This window comes from Myotis daubentonii, chromosome 17 (genome assembly GCF_963259705.1).
Source record: "Myotis daubentonii chromosome 17, mMyoDau2.1, whole genome shotgun sequence".
Lineage (NCBI taxonomy): Eukaryota > Metazoa > Chordata > Mammalia > Chiroptera > Vespertilionidae > Myotis > Myotis daubentonii.
Genome location: NC_081856.1, coordinates 19,878,287 through 19,895,085, shown reverse-complemented (window position 1 = coordinate 19,895,085; position 16,799 = coordinate 19,878,287). Strand labels below are relative to the sequence as shown.

The following is a 16,799-nucleotide window of genomic DNA, read 5'->3' as shown; positions in this document are numbered from 1 at the left end:
AAACATGGATCTGTATATGGCTCCACCAAGGATTGAATCCACAACCTAGGTGTATACCCTGACCAGAAATCGAACCCTCAACCGTTTGAAGTATGGGACAACACTCCAAATTTAAAAAAAAAAAAACATTAAAAAAGAAAATATGACCACATTAAAGTATTTTTAAATAGGAAAGGTCTTTCTACCTGTCCAATAAAATCCAAAAGTCATAAAAATGGATCATTTTGGGCACTAAAGTTATATTTTATATGGTAAAATATATTATAAACAAAAGCAAAAGACAAATCTCAAATCAAGAAAAATGAGTTCAACAGATACAACAAAAGGCTAATTTCCCTAGTTCAGTATAGCCTAAAAATGAAAGGGAAAAAAAGTGTCTCACAAATCAATTAGAAAATGATGAATGATGTAGAAAACAGGTAGAACATAAGCATGACTCACAAGAAAAGAAATAAACCAATAAACACAAGAAAAAATGTTCAACTTAATTAACAAAAGTTAATTAAGAGTGAGATTGCATTTTACCTATCAGATTAATGATGTTCTTCCCTCACAAAACTCTCAAGGAAAAATCTTTTTTTTTTTTACTATGATTATAAAGAAAGCTTATTTAAAGCTTTCGTTTGAATTTAGTATGCAAAACAACTCCCAAATCATTGTTATCTCTTTAATGCTTATCAATTAAGAGAAAATTATCAATTAAATTCTTGCATGATTTTATACATCCTTAAGAAATGACAAAAAACAGTTCATGAAATGTGAAAGAAACAAAGATTCAAAAAAAAAATTCTAATTTTCAACATTGGTTGTCTCCAAGGAGGCAGAGGGACACACAGGTAGAGGAGGATTTTTCAATGTATAGCTTTTGAATTTTGTAGCATATATAGCTATATATTCACTAAATAAATAAAATTTAAAAGTATAATAAGAACCTACTATTAAAAAAAAAAGACTACGAAGAAAAGCATACAGAACACACTCCTGTCAGCATCCTGCTTAGAGAGTCTTCCCCAACACAATATCCTAAGGAAGCCACCTGCACTGTTTCATGGTGAACTATTTATTCTAGAGCAAACAGCCACTTTAATCATACTGATGAGACTACAGATAACATTAAGTAATACCTTGTCATGGTCAACACCTATCAACTTGCTAGAGTCCAATAATAACTTGGATAATAGTTTGTTAAAACAAATTTTAACCTATCTCTAACAGTTCCTGCTTAAAAGTGGTTGGTTTTTTTTTTAAATGTAGGAAGTGTATTTACTAAAACAGCCACTAATTACAAAGGTAAAATCTCATTTATCACTTCACATATTAAAGATTGAGAAAGACTAATATCAACTCTGTTAAATAAAATAGTTTAAGTAAAAAAAATTAGTAATGAACATAATCTAGATTATAACTGACAACTATATTATCACTTTAGACTTACTTATAGAGGCACTTTAGATATTAAAATGACAGGGTTTGTAGTAATCATAATAAAAACTTGGCAAAAAGAGTAGAATTTAATTTTAAATATATATTAACAAGTTAATAGGGATGTGCAATATGTTCAAATTATTCTACTCTTTACTAATTTAAGTAATTCTGGTCCACAAACTTAGCCTAAATGCTATAGTAAACCAAGACATAACTCTTATAAAATAAATCCAAATGAGACAAAAATATTTTTAAGAATAGACTTTAAATGTATGTATCTGAACACATCAGTGATATTCAATTCATTCATTCATCACCTCAAGATTAAAGTGTATTAAATTCTTTTGCTAAGCAATTTAGGTGGAATAAGATAACTCATTTTGGAAAAATACACTATCTCTATATATAAAAGCCTAAGCGACCGTTATGACTGGACGACCAGATGACCCTCCTGTAGCTATGACATGCACTGACCATCATGGGGCAGATGCTCAACGCAGGAGCTGTCCCCTGGTGGTCAGTGCGCTCCCACAGCCAACCTCCCACAGTCCCTACCCCTGGTTGGCCAGCCAGCCCCGATCAGCCCTGATCGTCGGCCAGGCCAAGGGATTCCACCTGTGCACAAATTTGTGCACCGGGCCTCTAGTCCTATCTAATAATAGAGAAACATGGTAATTAACTGTAACTTCGCTACCTTTCCCATTGGCTAATCAGGGCGATATGCAAATTAACTGCCAACCAAGATGGCGGCCGGCAGCCATGCAACTGAAGCAAGCAGGAGGCTTGCTTGCTCCAGTGACGAAGGAAGCCAAGGTTCCCCGCCTGCCGCAGCCCAGCTCTGAGCTCCAGATGCAACAATGTTGCAATTATAGAAGCTAAACAAACCCAGATACCTGCTTTCAGCCTCCAGCGGGCTCAGAGCTAGAGCTGGCGCTCAGCTCCAGTGACAGCTATAGAAGGTAAATAAATCCCAGAATTAAAAAAAAGAAAGAAAAAGAGGCTGGGAGCTTCAGTCGCCCGCCAGCCTGAAAACGGCCCTCAGCCCCTCATCCAGACTGGCCAGGCACACCAGTGGGGACCCCCACCCTGAAGGGGGTGTGACCAGCCTGCAAACAGCCATCAGCCCGTCATCCAGGCTGGCCAGGCACCCAAGCGGGACCCCCACCCTGATCCAGATCACCTTTCAGGGCAAACCAGCCAGCCCCCACCCGTGCACCAGGCCTCTATCCTATATAGTAAAAGGCTAATATGCAAACTGACCCTAACAGCAGAAAGACTGGGAATGACTGGTCACTATGACACACACTGACCACCAGGGGGCAGACACTCAATGCAGGAGCTGCCCTCTGGTGGTCAGTCGCTCTCACAGCAGGGAGCTCTGCTCAGCCACAGGCCAGGCTGATGGCTGCCAGTACAGCGGTGGTGGTGGGAGCCTCTCCTGCCTCCTCAGCAGCGCTAAGGATGTCCGACTGCAGCTTAGGTCTGCTCCCTGCTGGCAAGTGGGCATCCCCCGAGGGCTGTCGAGCTGCCAGAGGGATGTCTGATTGCCAGCTTAGGCCCAATCCCCCCCCTGGGGAGCAGGCCTAAGCCAGCAAGTGGTCACCCCCGAGGGGTCCCAGACTGCGAGAGGGCACAGGCCGGGCTGAGGGACCCCCTACCCCCGAGTGCACAAATTTTTGTGCACCGGGCCTCTAGTCCTATATAATAAAAGTCTAATATGCTAAGTGTCTGATCATCTGTTCAACCAATCAAAGTGTAATATGCTAATGATATGCTAAGGCCACTCGACCACTTGCTATGACATGCACTGACCACCAGGGGGTAGACGCTCTGACCAGTAGGTTAGCTTGCTGCTGGAGTCCGGCAGATCAGGACTGAGCGAGATGGGCGCTGGAGCCCTCTCACGGTCCCTCCCTAGCCCCAGATGTGCACCAGTGGGGTTCCTCGGCCTGGCCTGTGCCCTCTCACAATTCAGGACCCCTAGAGGAATGTTGGAGAACCCATTTTGGCTTGATCCCACAGGCCAGGCCGAGGGACCCCACTGGTGCACGAATTCATGCACTGGGCCTCTAGTAAGTTATAAAATTATAACAATAAGTTTGACTTCCATATTAGAATCATGGTATTTTATTCTTTTATTATTATTACTAGGGGCCCGGTGCACGAAATTCGTGCACTGGGTGTGTGTGTGGGGGAGTGTCCCTCAGCCCAGCCTGCCCCCTCTCACATACTGGGAGCCCTCAGGCATTGACCCCCATCACCCTCCAATCGCAGGATTGGCCCCTTGCCCAGGCCTGACGCCTCTGCCAGAGGCGTAGACCCCCATCACCCTCCGATCGCAGGATCGGCCCCTTGCCCAGGCCTGACGCCTCCGCCAGAGGTGTCAGGCTTGGACAGGGGACCCTCATCTCCCCGTGATGACTGGCTCTGGCCCCCGCTCAGGCCTGAGGCCTCTGGCCCAGGAATCATGCCTGGGCAGGGGACCCCCATCTCCCTCTGATCGCTTGCTCCACCCCCCGCCCAAGCCTGATGCCTCTGACCCAGGCTTCAGGCCTGGGCAAGGGGACCATCATATCCCCCCAATCCCCGGCTCCGCCCCCCACCCAGGCCTGATGCCTCGGCCAGAGGAGTTGACCCTCATCACCCTCCGATCACCAATCACCGGATCGGCCCCTTGACCAGGCCTGAGGCCTCCGGCAGAGGTGTCAGGCCTGGGCAGGGGACCCCCAGCTCCCCGCGGTTGCAGGCTCCGCCCGGCTGAGGCGTTCGGCCCGGGCAGCGGGGACCCGCAGCTGCAGCGGCCCCGCGATCGTGGGCTCCGCTTTAGGCCCAGGCAAGGGACCCCTAGCTCCCGGGACTGCCAGCTTCGACCGTGCCCAGCTCCCATCGCTGGCTCCACCCCTACTTCCTGCTATCACTGGCCAGGGCGGCAAAGGCACCTGATTCTCCGATCATGGCTGGGGGGCAGGGCAAAGGCGGCCCCAGGGTCGCCTTTGCCCTGCCCCCCAGCTCTTAGCTCCCCCCTGGGTTTCCGATCACTGTCAGTGGCAGGGGGCTTCTTCCTGCTTTCCCTTTCGCCTCCCTGCATTGTGCCTACATATGCAAATTAGCCGCCATCTTGTTGGCAGTTAACTGCCAATCTTAGTTGGCAGTTAACTGCCAATCATAGTTGGCAGTTAATTTGCATATAGCCCTGATTAGCCAATGAAAAGGGTATCGTCGTACACCAATTACCATTTTTCTCTTTTATTAGATAGGATTATAATTATTTTTAATCCTCATCCATATGTTTATTGACTTTTAGAGAGAGAGGAAGGGGAGTGAAAGAAAGAGAAATATTGAAGTGACAAACATCAATTGTTGTCTCCTTTATGCACCCTGACTGTGGATCCAACCTGCAACCTAGGTAGGTGCCCTGACTGGAAATAGAACCCACAACCTTTTGGTGCACAGGATGATGCTCCAACAAACTAAGACACCAGGCCAGATTGGAATCATGGTACTTAAAAAATTCTTTATATGTGCTTTATACACCAACACTGCAGCACAGGCTTAACATATGTATTTTTAATGTTACCATTTTAAAAGCCATATACCAGTAAAACTCTATTTTTAATAAAAATAGTAAAACAAATTTAACCAAATTCCTGTGTCACACATCAGTCAAAAAAACCTCAGCTATCATTCACATTCCCACTTCACCTCACCACTGAATGGAAACAGCACAGAAATTTCTGCTCATGACTTTTCTAATTTAGCCATCCTGGGAACAACTTGTAAAGCACAGTATAGGTCAAAACATGGGTGAGGCTGAGCTAATCAGAAACTGACAGCCACAGCACAAACAAGTTAAATTGTAAGGTTCCAAAGGATCTGCTGCCACTAACAGGAGCATGGAGTGGCTCTGGTAAGACACTCACTACCTTAAATCAGGGTTGATCACTCTTCCTCAAAACCTGACTTACAAGATAAATGACAAAAGTCATAAAAGTTGTTCCTGAGGTTAATACATAACTTTTAAAGACAAACATGTTTCAAAACTGACCAAAGATATTTTAAGTGCTGTTGTTTTTTATCTTGTTCAAGTTTCCACTGAAATGACCTATTGTGAAAAAGCATGTGTATTTCTCTTACTTGGTAAAAGTAATGACACATTAACTAACACTTGCTGAGCTCCTTCCTACTCTGTGCCAGAAAATATGCCAGGTGCTTCCATGCAAAATCTCACAACCCACACAGCAAACTGATGGTCAAAGGGCTTAGACACAGTAGCACTAAATTAATTTTTTGTAGTATTACCAAAAAACAATAACACAGTATAACAGATGAAGCTCAGGCAAAGTTCTGAAAGCAATTTTCTCTGATATAGTAAAATATATTCTTAAATATGCAAGAAAAACATGCTTGTGTTTGTGAGCCTAGTTAAAAACTGCATTGGTCCACTGAATAGTATCCTTCCTATTCTTACTTCCTAAACAAACAACATAATTTTAAAAATCACAAACAAAATATTAGCATCCTTTTTGCTTAAGAACTTAAATTTTTGGTGGATATATAAAAAGTAGTCTCTGAAAAATCCACAATTCAACTAATGATTGATATTAACTTGACCTTCATTCAATAACTTGCACGCTAATCCTTTAAAAACAATGAGTAAATAAGGCTGTCAATGAAACAAAATTAATTCTTAACTTACAAAATATAAGGACTTAAAAAATTTGAGTACACTGTTCTTTGAGAGTTCTTCATATCACTAAGAAAACAAAACTGTTTCAAGTAAGAGAAAATTATGCTTAAAACATTATGCTGAAATGTGAGAAAATTACACATCAGGGATTAAAACCTTGCTTGAAAATGAAATGTAAGTATATAGGAAGACGCCTTGCAAATTTTAAGTGAATACTCTTTAATTTCTTAATACAAGAAGACAGAAGCTGCATGGTGGATGGAAGATATAATTATTTTTACATGAGTATAGAAAAGTAATTTTAAATACCATAATCTTAAATATATCCTACTTTAGACTCATCCAGATGGTATCTGGCTAGCGTTCTAACAAGCATTTCTCAAGCCTGATATTTAGAATTCTAATAAAAACATAATGGATATATAATAATTTTAAATATTTTCAATATACTATAAGTAAGGCATGCATTTTAGTAGCAGGAAGATCTTAAGAGAGACCATGATAGAGGGTGGTAGTTTTTAAAAAGTTTATACACTATGATTTTATTTGTGTACTATACTTTACATTTATATTAGTAAATTCTTTATCTCCAGAAGAAAATGTTTATAATATGTACACCAAAAGTCTAAATTGTTTAATAATTTTATAATCTTAAAAGTTGAACTGCTTTCATCATAAAAACTTCTTTAAAGGAATGATACTGAGGAATGACACCATAAAAAGTCCTTGGCAAGGAATAAGGTGGGAGAAGGATAAACACTACACACAGTACATTTAAGCTTTTCAGCTGACAGGTAAAACTCATAGCTCTCTTAATCAGAGAAATAAAAACAGAAGAAGAAACTTGTCTAGTAATTTCATTCCTATCAAGTATAAAAACTAATAATTAAGGTCACAATCCTAACAATAAAGATGGCCTACCTTAGAGGCAATCCACTTGATAACAACCAAAGCCAGACACCAGATCAATGTAATTCCCATTGGATCAATCAAAAGCCGGCGACATAATCTCCCTTCTCCCCCAGCGAGCAATGAGCAAGAAAGGCTGGTTAGGAGTTTGAGAGGAACCAGCTGTCCCTAGAGAAGGGACACTGACTGCCTTGAACCTTAAGCAGCTGCCCTCAAACAAGGATCACCTGACTCCTCCGAGAATGTGCTGCCAGCCAGCCTTCTTACCAGTACGTGCTTAATGCCACCACCCAGGGTTGGGGTAGAACAGCGTCAGTAACGTTGGAAGAGGAAAGGGAAAAACCTTGGCGAGGACTGACCTAACAGTCTCACAAAACAGACCAGGGGGGGTCTCAGGCTCGTCCCAAACCCTTCTACAATGTTCATAGTTACAGAGGGCTTTGAAATAACTTTCAAAGTGTGGCAGTACTAAAAACTCCCTCCTTTCTTACACATAGACCAGCTTCACAGGTTTAATGGCCAGGCATTTAAAGATAGTAATGCATTTTATTCTATCTTTTCAACTTTTAATACTGACTTTGTTCAACTTTTTATTTCCTTTCTTTTAGTTTAAAAGAAAAGGATTGATCAGAAGAGGGAAAGAATCAGAATTGAGACATGGAGGGGAAAATAGTAGGAAAGGCCATCCGAAAAGTTCTCTCTTAAATGAATTTCTGTTGAGATTATTTCCCCGTCAAGAGCCTGGGTCTATTTCCTAGCTTTCCTGCCCAGAGCTGAGTGACCCTGGGCAAGTCACCACCTCTCTGGGCCTTATCTCCTTCCCCTTCACCGGAGTTAAATGACAATTATAAAAGAATCCTTTGCTCCTGGTAGGCTCTCAATCAAGAGTAAGTGATTCAGAATTAAATATTGAAGACCTACGGATAATGGCCTAATTCACTCTAGCTCAGTGGTTCTCAACCTTGGCTGCACATTAGAACCACCTGGGAATCTTTTTAAAATCCTGATTTCTGGGCCTCATCTCCGGAAATTATTTCTTATGGGGTGAGGCCACAACATTAGTAACAAAGAAACAGAATTTCCTGAGGATGAGGCCCAGAAATTAGGATTTTAAAAAGATTCCCAGGTGATCCTAATGTGCAGCCAAGGTTGAGAACCACTGCTCTAGCTCCACCCCAGCACAAGGCTTACTTAGAACTACAATGGTCCAGGGCCCTGACAAACCTTTCTGCAGCCCTGGTAGGGTGAGGGTCTTGGTTTCCATTTTTCACACTGGGGAACAGGTTGGCTCCCTAAAAATGGTTCCCTCAGCATCCTCTTCATAAGTTTCTACTACATTTCTAACACTGAAATACAGAGATAATTAAGACAAAATCCTTCCAGATCATAAAATTTCCTATTTGAATGGAAATAGTTATTGAGTTTATACCTAAAATCAGAGATCCTTTGCTGCTAATGGCACATTTACATCACTCAAGTTTTATAAAAATTTCAGGCAATACAATATACTTAACTTTCTTAATGACAACCTAGTTGCTTTAAAATTTTTTCTTATTTTGAGATATGAAATATTACTAATTTATCTTGATAAGTTACAAGGCTTCTTTGAATAACAAAAAAATTTCATGAAGATGAAATAAAAACAAAAGCTTTTTAATTAGTATGAACACTCCTTTACAATATTATGTATATTAAAAAATTCTCCTAAAAATTAATCTTTCTAAATTGAATCATGTAATTTATTATTCCATAAAAAATAGTTGACTCTTTTATACCAATAACAAATGTATTCTTTTACATTAACTTTTCTCATCTCTCAAAAGCCTTACTGACAGGGTAAAAACAACAAAAAAGCACTTAACTACACCAAAAAAATTAATGTACATGATACAGCTAAACTTTCCAAAAAAGAATCTGATACTGTAAGAAGAACATATAAAATGTTTACCTTTCTGGGGCTTATAAAACTAATACATAAAAAATTAAGGCATTAAAAGCAGACCTCACTATTTTAGGAGTGTGTGTGATCAATAAAAAGAAAAGATATGACTTTGATCATTATGTCTTAGAGAAGTCATCCAAGTGCAAATTTTATCCCTGGGGCTTTCTGTTATCCACAGGACACCTGTCAATCTTGGCAATAGCCCTTCGCTGTCCATATAGAGACACGGCATGCCCCTCTCTTGACCAAATTAGGCCATGCTCATCTGCATTGACATCAGTGTCTATAATTTTGGAATCTTGTTGACGGAAATAGCCTATCCCAGAGTTCTTTATACAAAGTAGTGTCTGTAGAAAACTATAATCAAATTTATAATAGAAAAAAGTGAACACTATATAGTCAACCCCCTCCAACTGAGCTTTTATCATTTTAAATTCCACTAATTTTAACAACAAATAATAAACCAGGGTGGCTTTGTTTCTTTTATTAAAAATCACGTGTAAGGGCTTTTTATTTTTCATATGGTATGAATTTCAAGATATATAAAACTGACAAAAAACTGTGGTAACTAACTTTGATAATAAAAATTATTTTAAAACTAAAGTAACATGGGATTTTTACAAGTTAATTAAGACTTTTGTGTCATACTGATTTTGAGTCTTGAATTAAGTTTTCTGTTATACAGTATCCCAGTATTTGATGGCAACAGATATGTGATTAGTCCTAGTATAAAGTAATTTTAAAAAAAACAAACACCCTTAACATTTTACAAACATTCAAGTCTTCTGGTCCAGAAAACTACATCTGATAATAAAACAGACTTAGAGGCTTGCTATCAAACCACTGTTCATAATATTTTTTAAATTATGGAAAAGTGGAGATGGTCACAATTTTCAGAAGAAAAAAAAAAGCAGTATAGATTCCACAACTGTAGAATTTGGAGTTAGAAAAGGGGCGTATAATGTATATAATGCAAGCGTAAGGCCTCTAGTATATTAAGCCAGGAGAATGCCCCAGAAATGGGGTGCCTTAATTTCAGCAAGGCTGTACACAGTCTCTGGTGACATCCTTAAGAACAAAACAGAGCAAAGTGAGACCCACACTACAGTTAGGCAGACTCCTAGCTGACTGAACAAACATATTCAGAAATTAAGTACTTGATATCAAACTAGTGGAAGAATTCTAGCAGTAAATCAGAGAATTTTGCATTTGACCTTGTCTTATTCCACAATTTACTGGGGTGTAGATGCTTATCAAGTCTGCACATCAAACACAAAGGGTAAACCAGCATGCTTAATTACAAAATAACTTAAACACACACACACACACACACACACACACACACACACACACACACACACTGAGGTAAAAGGCCAGAATGGTTATACTTTAAGTTAGTAAGAGACAATGAGTAAAGGCAATCTTAGGAGGCACTGAGTCAGAGAAGTATCAGATCACTATTTTCAATACAGGCAGTATTTATAAAACTGGGTTCATTTCTGAATATTACACTGGAAGATTCATATAAACATAACATTTTAAAATGCAGATAAAGACAATATATAAGAAATAGTTTTATGAACTGAGATGCTTTAGGCAAAGATATAAAAAGAGGGACAGAATAGATATTAAAATGCTGTCAGATTTTAAAAAAACAAAACCTGAGGAGTTTAGCTTTATTCTGTGAAATTACAGGTTGAAAGTAGGACCAATGGGAATAAGTCTGTGAAAAACAGGATTCGACACAATATTATTTTCTAAGGACTTTCTACAATCAAAACCATGTAAATTAAAAGGAGCTGCCCCAAACTAGTCTCTGTCTAGGAGGTTGTGGGGCAAGCTAGAACAAATTACCTTTAAGGTCTCTACCGATTCTAATAACCAATACTATAACTTAATATTCAAAGAAGCCTTTCTAAGAAAGCTATTGTCATTAAAGGCTTTCAATGGGAAATGCTTCCACCACCACTCCCCACAGACCTAGCATATCAACTTCCTCAAATCTACTAGAACAACGAAGTGGTTACTGACATTTACCTTAAAAGGCACTTAAAATTTTTTTTTAAAATTAAATTCAGTGGGGGTGACATTGGTAAAGGGTACTTTTTAAATGAGAACTATTTATAGGTGAGGAAAACAAACTTCACCTCTAACATGAACAGACCACTACTTGTGGGTAAAATATGTAAACATATTTATAACATAGATACTAAAGAGGAAAAATACTATCTACAGAGATTCAACAAACTTAGGAAGAAAATTATGAATAAGCATGGCAAGAGTCAGTAACTGCTTCCCCCTCAAACCAATCAGAGTAGAAGCACAATATAATTCTGAAGTGTATTGGAGGCACACTGATTGAACAGTACTATTTCATCTCCACATATAGTATTGTAAGAGAGACAGACAGATTTTGGCATCTCTAGTGTGTTAGGCAAAAGGGATATAATGTAAATAAGACATAGTCCTTGCCCTCACATATCTCAAGTTTTTGTGAGGATTACAAAAAATTTTAATTGCAAGCAAATGTAAGATGCTATGAGCACCAAGTATGACACCTAACCCAGGATTTGGTAGCATCAAGAAGACATACATGGTCAATTGATGTTTGACAAAGGTACCAAAGTAATCCAAGGGGAAGTATAGTCTTTTCAACAAATGGCACTAGAAAAACTATATAAACATATGGGGGGGAAAGGAACCTCAACATGAAATCTGTTGCTATACAAAAAAAAATGAACACAGATCATATATCTAAACATAAAACTAAAATATTACAATTTCTAAGAAAGTATATGAGAATATACTCGTGATCTTGGGTTAAAGATTTCTAAATACAAAAACACTAATCATAACAGAAAAATGTTAATTGAACTACATTAAAATTCAAGACTTGTGCTTTATCAAAGACAGCACTAAAATGAAAAATAAAAACTACAGACACAAAGAAAATATTTGCAATACATAAATCTGACAAAGGACTTGTATCCAGAATCTATTATACATATATTAAAAACATATAACTTAATAAGATAAATAATTCAATTAAAATACAGGCTAAAGAGTTGAATAGACAAGTCACAATAGAAGGTATATAAACAGCTAATATATATGAAAAGATGTTCATAACCACAAGATACCAGTACTCACCCACAGGAATGGCTAAAATTTAAAAGACTAGCAATATAGTGTTAACAAGGATGTGGAGCAATCAGAACTCTCTGTAAACGAAACAGTTCCAAAAAGTGACCTGAACTTGAATTCAAATAGCAACTTTATTCATAATAATCAAAACTGGTAAGAACACAAGTATCCATCAACTGATAAATTGTGCTATATCCATACAATGGAATACTACTCAGCAATAAAAACAAACTACTGACAAATGCAACAACATGGATAATCTCAAGAAACACTGTGCTAAGTGAAAAAAATCAGAAAAAAACACACACAATACTTTCTGTATGATTCCATTTCTAGGAAGCTCTAAAAGAGACAAAACTAATTAACCGTGGTTGTCTGGGCAGGCTGGGGGAAACGACCACAAAGGGGTACAAGAGAACTTTCTGGGGTAACTTCGGAGTGAAATATCTTGATTGGGGTATCAGTTACATGGTGTACACATTTGTTAAAAGTCATCAAACTGTGTATAAATTACAGCTCAATTAAATTGGATTATAGATTAACTCCATAAAAGAAACCATAGGCATCAGAGCTGTTGAGGACAGGCTATGATGGACATCACTCATTCATAGGCTGCCAGGAGCTGGAGCTGACTCAACAACATAACACGCTCACAAAGTTGAATTTCAAAAAGAGGAGCAATATCTATCCTCTTACATCCACAAAGGAACTTTAACATAGTTAGAGTGTAAAGTGAAGTTGGGAGTGGTGAGGGGGTTGAGACTTGAGATGTAATCAAGACTTTATCAATAGTTTTAAGGAGTCTGAATTGTACACAAAGAACGAAAGGAAACCACTGAAAAGTTTTATTTAGAAAAGTGATTCATAAATTATATTTGGGAAGAAATACTTTGAGCCCCTGTGTGTGAAATAGATAAATACAGTGGAGACTGAAACTTCAGTCTACAGATCTGGCCTAGATTGGGGTAGTGGTCACAGATGGAATTCAAGAGATGATTTTCTTTAATATTACAGGAGAGGGTTAAGTGCTTCAAGGATGGCTATACAGAAGTGTTTATTCAGTAGATGGGCTTGTGCTCTAAAGGCCATGAAAGATAGGTGGCTGGAGAGAGGGATTTGGGAGTAGTAATCCTCTACTTATCAAGATTCTTGATCTGAGTAAGATTACCCAAAGACAGAAGATGTTAAAACTAAAATCTTTAGGCTCACAAAGAGGAAAAGATTGGGAGGTCAAAAGGCCAAAACTCACAATTGTTAACTATTCAAATTAAATACACACCTTCCATACTATCTTTTTCTCTCTCACATACATATATACAAATAACATTCCTTTTCCTCTTAGACCAATAGAAATCTTAAAGCCAGTGAAAAACAGCTTTGAATACAATGCAAAAAGCAAGTGATTAAAAAAAAGGTCATTGCTCAACAACTCTCAAACTGACTCTCCCTTTAGGCCTAAAGTTCCTAGACCTAGGCTAGAAAAGTTTTGGTTCAACCTCTCCTCCCCATCCCTCCCTCTAATGCAGTGGTTCTCAACCTTCCTAATGCCGTGACCCTTTAATACAGTTCCTCATGTTGTGGTGACCCCCAACCATAAAATTATTTTCGTTGCTACTTCATAACTGGAATTTTGCTACTGTTATGAATCGTAATGTAAATATCTGACATGCAGGATGTATTTCCATTGTTACAAATTGAACATAATTAAAGCATAGTGATTAATCACAAAAACAATATGTAATTATATGTGTTTTCCGATGGTCTTAGGCGACCCCTGTGAAAGGGTCGTTCGACGCCCAAAGGGGTCGCAACCCACAGGTTGAGAACCGCTGCTCTAATGTAAGCTCCTTTAGAAGATGAAAGCAAGATATAGCAGGTAATATTAAAATTTCTTTCATCCAGTACTGTAACAGACACTGACTTGGAAGAAGCTAAGAATAAATTGTAACTCACAAAACCCATGTTCCTGTTCCTATTATTATTATTACTAGAGGCTCAGCACACACGAAATCGTGCGCAAGTAGCTTGCTTCTGCATGCCACAGCTGGCCACCCCGCCCTCCGCCACTCCTAGCTCTCTGCTGCTAGCTGCTAGTAGCTCATGCCCCACCCTGCCCACCGCTGCTCATTTGATTGTGATGGTGTGAGGAACACGGGCCTTTTATGATATAGACTAGTGGACTGGTGCATGAAATTCATGCTCATTAAAAGGGAATTAGAGGAAATATTTTAATATTGCTATCTCCCCTTTCTCTGTAATAGAAGTGTCAGAGATGAAAGAAAATTAGTAAAATGTATATGAAAATCTCCCTCCGGTCAGAGTCTGGGGCGCACTGCAGGACCCAGAGTCAAGTCCCCGCCTGCACGTGCTTCAAAATTGCAGGAGACCTAGACCTGGCTGGCCCCACCCCTGTCAAGCCCTGCCGGGTGGGGGCGCAGCCTCAGGTCCTCTGGCCTGGTGCTGGGTGGGGGGTGCAGCCTCAGGTCCCCCGTCAAACTCCGCCGGACCGGGGGGGGGGGGGCAGCCTGAGGTCTCCTGTCAAGCCCCGCCGGGCAGGGGGTGCGGCCTGAGGTCCCCTGCCCCAGCCAGGTGCCATGCAGCCTCAGGTCCCTGCTGATCAGTCGTTACCCATCATAGCGTGATGAGTATTTGCATATTAGCCTTTTATTATGATTACTAGAGGCCCAGTACACAAAAATTTGTGCACTCGGGGGGGTCCCTCAGCCCGTCCTGTGCCCTCTCCCAGTCTGGGACCACTCGGGGGATGTCCACCTGCTGGCTTAGGCCTGCTCCCCAGGGGATTGGGCCTAAGCTGGCAGTCAGACATCCCTTTGGCAGCCTGGGATGTCCACTTGCCAGCAGGGAGCAGGCTTAGGCTGCCGTCGGACATCCTTAGCACTGCTGAGGAGGTGAGAGAAACTCCTGCCACCACCGTTGTGCTGGTAGCCGTCAGCCTGGCTTGTGGCTGAGCAGAGGTCCCCCTGTGGGAGCGCACTGACCACCAGGGGGCAGCTCCTGCATTGAGTGTCTGCCCCCTGGTGGTCAGTGTGTGTCATAGTGACCAGTCATTCCCAGTCATTCTGCTATTAAGGTCAATTTGCATATTACCCTTTTATTATATAGGATAGAGGCCTGGTGCATGGGTGGGGGCCAGCTAGTTTGCCCTGAAGGGTGTCCCCAATCAGGGTGGGGGTCCCACTGGGGTGCCTGGCCAGGCTGGGTGTGGGGCTGGTGGCTATTTTCAGGCTGGCAAAGCCCCCCAGCGGGGACCCTCACCCCATGGGGGTGTGGCCAGCCTGGGGGAGGGGCTGATGGCTATTTGCAGGCTGGCCTCAACCCCTTCAGGGTGGGGGGGGGGTGCCACTGGGGTGCCTGGCCAGTCTGGGTGAGGGGCTGAGGGCCATTTTCAGGCTGGCCATGCCCCCCGGTGACCCAAGTTCCCAGACTCTCCTTTTTTTCTTTTTCTTTTTTTCCCTGGGATTTATTTATCTTCTGTAATTGAAACTTTGTAGCATTGAGCGGAGCCCAGTGCCGGCCAGGGCAGGTGGAAAGCTTGGCTTCCTCCATCGCCAGGGCAACCCAAGCCTCCTGCTTGCTCCAGCTCCGTGGCTGCCGCCATCTTTGTGACAGAGTGATGGTTAATTTGCATATTACTCTTTTATTAGATAGGATTATTTGCTAGGTTGTATGAAGGATTCTGTTTGGTTAAGTTAAGACCACTTGCATTTCCAACAGTGGACTAGTGTAGGGAACTAACCCTACCAGAAAACAACCAAAATGCTGGAAAGTCTCTACTGAAATGACTCCATGAGCTGGTAAGAAAATAAGGAACACCCAGGCAAAAACTAAGTCAAGGCAGGAATGCACAAAGAAGCAGAGTGCTGAACCTGGCTTTCACTTCAAGGTCAAAGTAAAGTGAGCTTTGAGCTTTTCACAACCTCATGGTTATACGGAATAAAAAAAGACCAAAGCCAGGGTCTGGCCAAAGTGTAGAGCACCTCCCAGTAATTATGACTAATGGAATAGAATGAGCAATAATAATTACATTCCATGCTCATTTAAAAAAATAGCTTGAATCTGGCTGGAGTGGCTCAGTGGTTGAGCATCGACCTATGAACTAGGAGGACTGGGTTCGATTCCCAATCAGGGCACATGCCGGGGGTTTTGGGCTCGATCCCCAGTAGGAGGCATGCAGGAGGCAGCTGATCAATGATTCCCTCTCATCACTGATGTTTCTATCTTTCACTCCTTCTCCCTTCTGCTCTGAAATCGATAAAAATATATTTTAAAAAATACCTTGAATCATATTGTGTGCAATTTGACAACCATCAGCTAGAATAGCGGTTCTCAACCTGTGGGTCGCAACCCCTTTGGCGGTTGAACGACCCTTTCACAGGGGTCACCTAAGACCATCTTGCATTTCAGATATTTACATTACGATTCAAAACAGTAGCAACATTACAGTTATGAAGTAGCAACGAAAATAATTTTATGGTTGGGTCACAACATGAGGAACTGTATTTAAAAGGCCAGAAGGTTGAGAACCACTGAGCTAGAAGAACATGATACAAATTTACGCAGGCTGGCAAAAAGATGGTCATCTTTTGGGTTTGCTAGCATTTTGATTGACTGCAAAGGCAATTAAGACTAATGCTACTCTAAGGAGCTCTAAGACAGTGTATAAAAAGCAGT

General features: G+C 40.8%; 1 protein-coding gene across 4 annotated transcripts in view; it reads right to left on the bottom strand.

Annotated features, from left to right (window-relative positions):
* The window catches only part of PDE7A (phosphodiesterase 7A), a 96,530-nt gene that overhangs the window by 49,213 nt on the left and 30,518 nt on the right, over window positions 1-16,799 (bottom strand). Inside the window, exon 1 of one of the 4 annotated variants that reach the window (XM_059673026.1) lies at window positions 7,034-7,230. The exons of the other annotated variants lie outside the window; for them this stretch is intronic. Within the exon in view, the coding sequence (XP_059529009.1) occupies window positions 7,034-7,093 (60 nt within the window). The 5' untranslated portion in view covers window positions 7,094-7,230. Of the gene's footprint in view, window positions 1-7,033; window positions 7,231-16,799 lie in introns of those variants that run through there. 4 annotated transcript variants of the gene reach the window in all.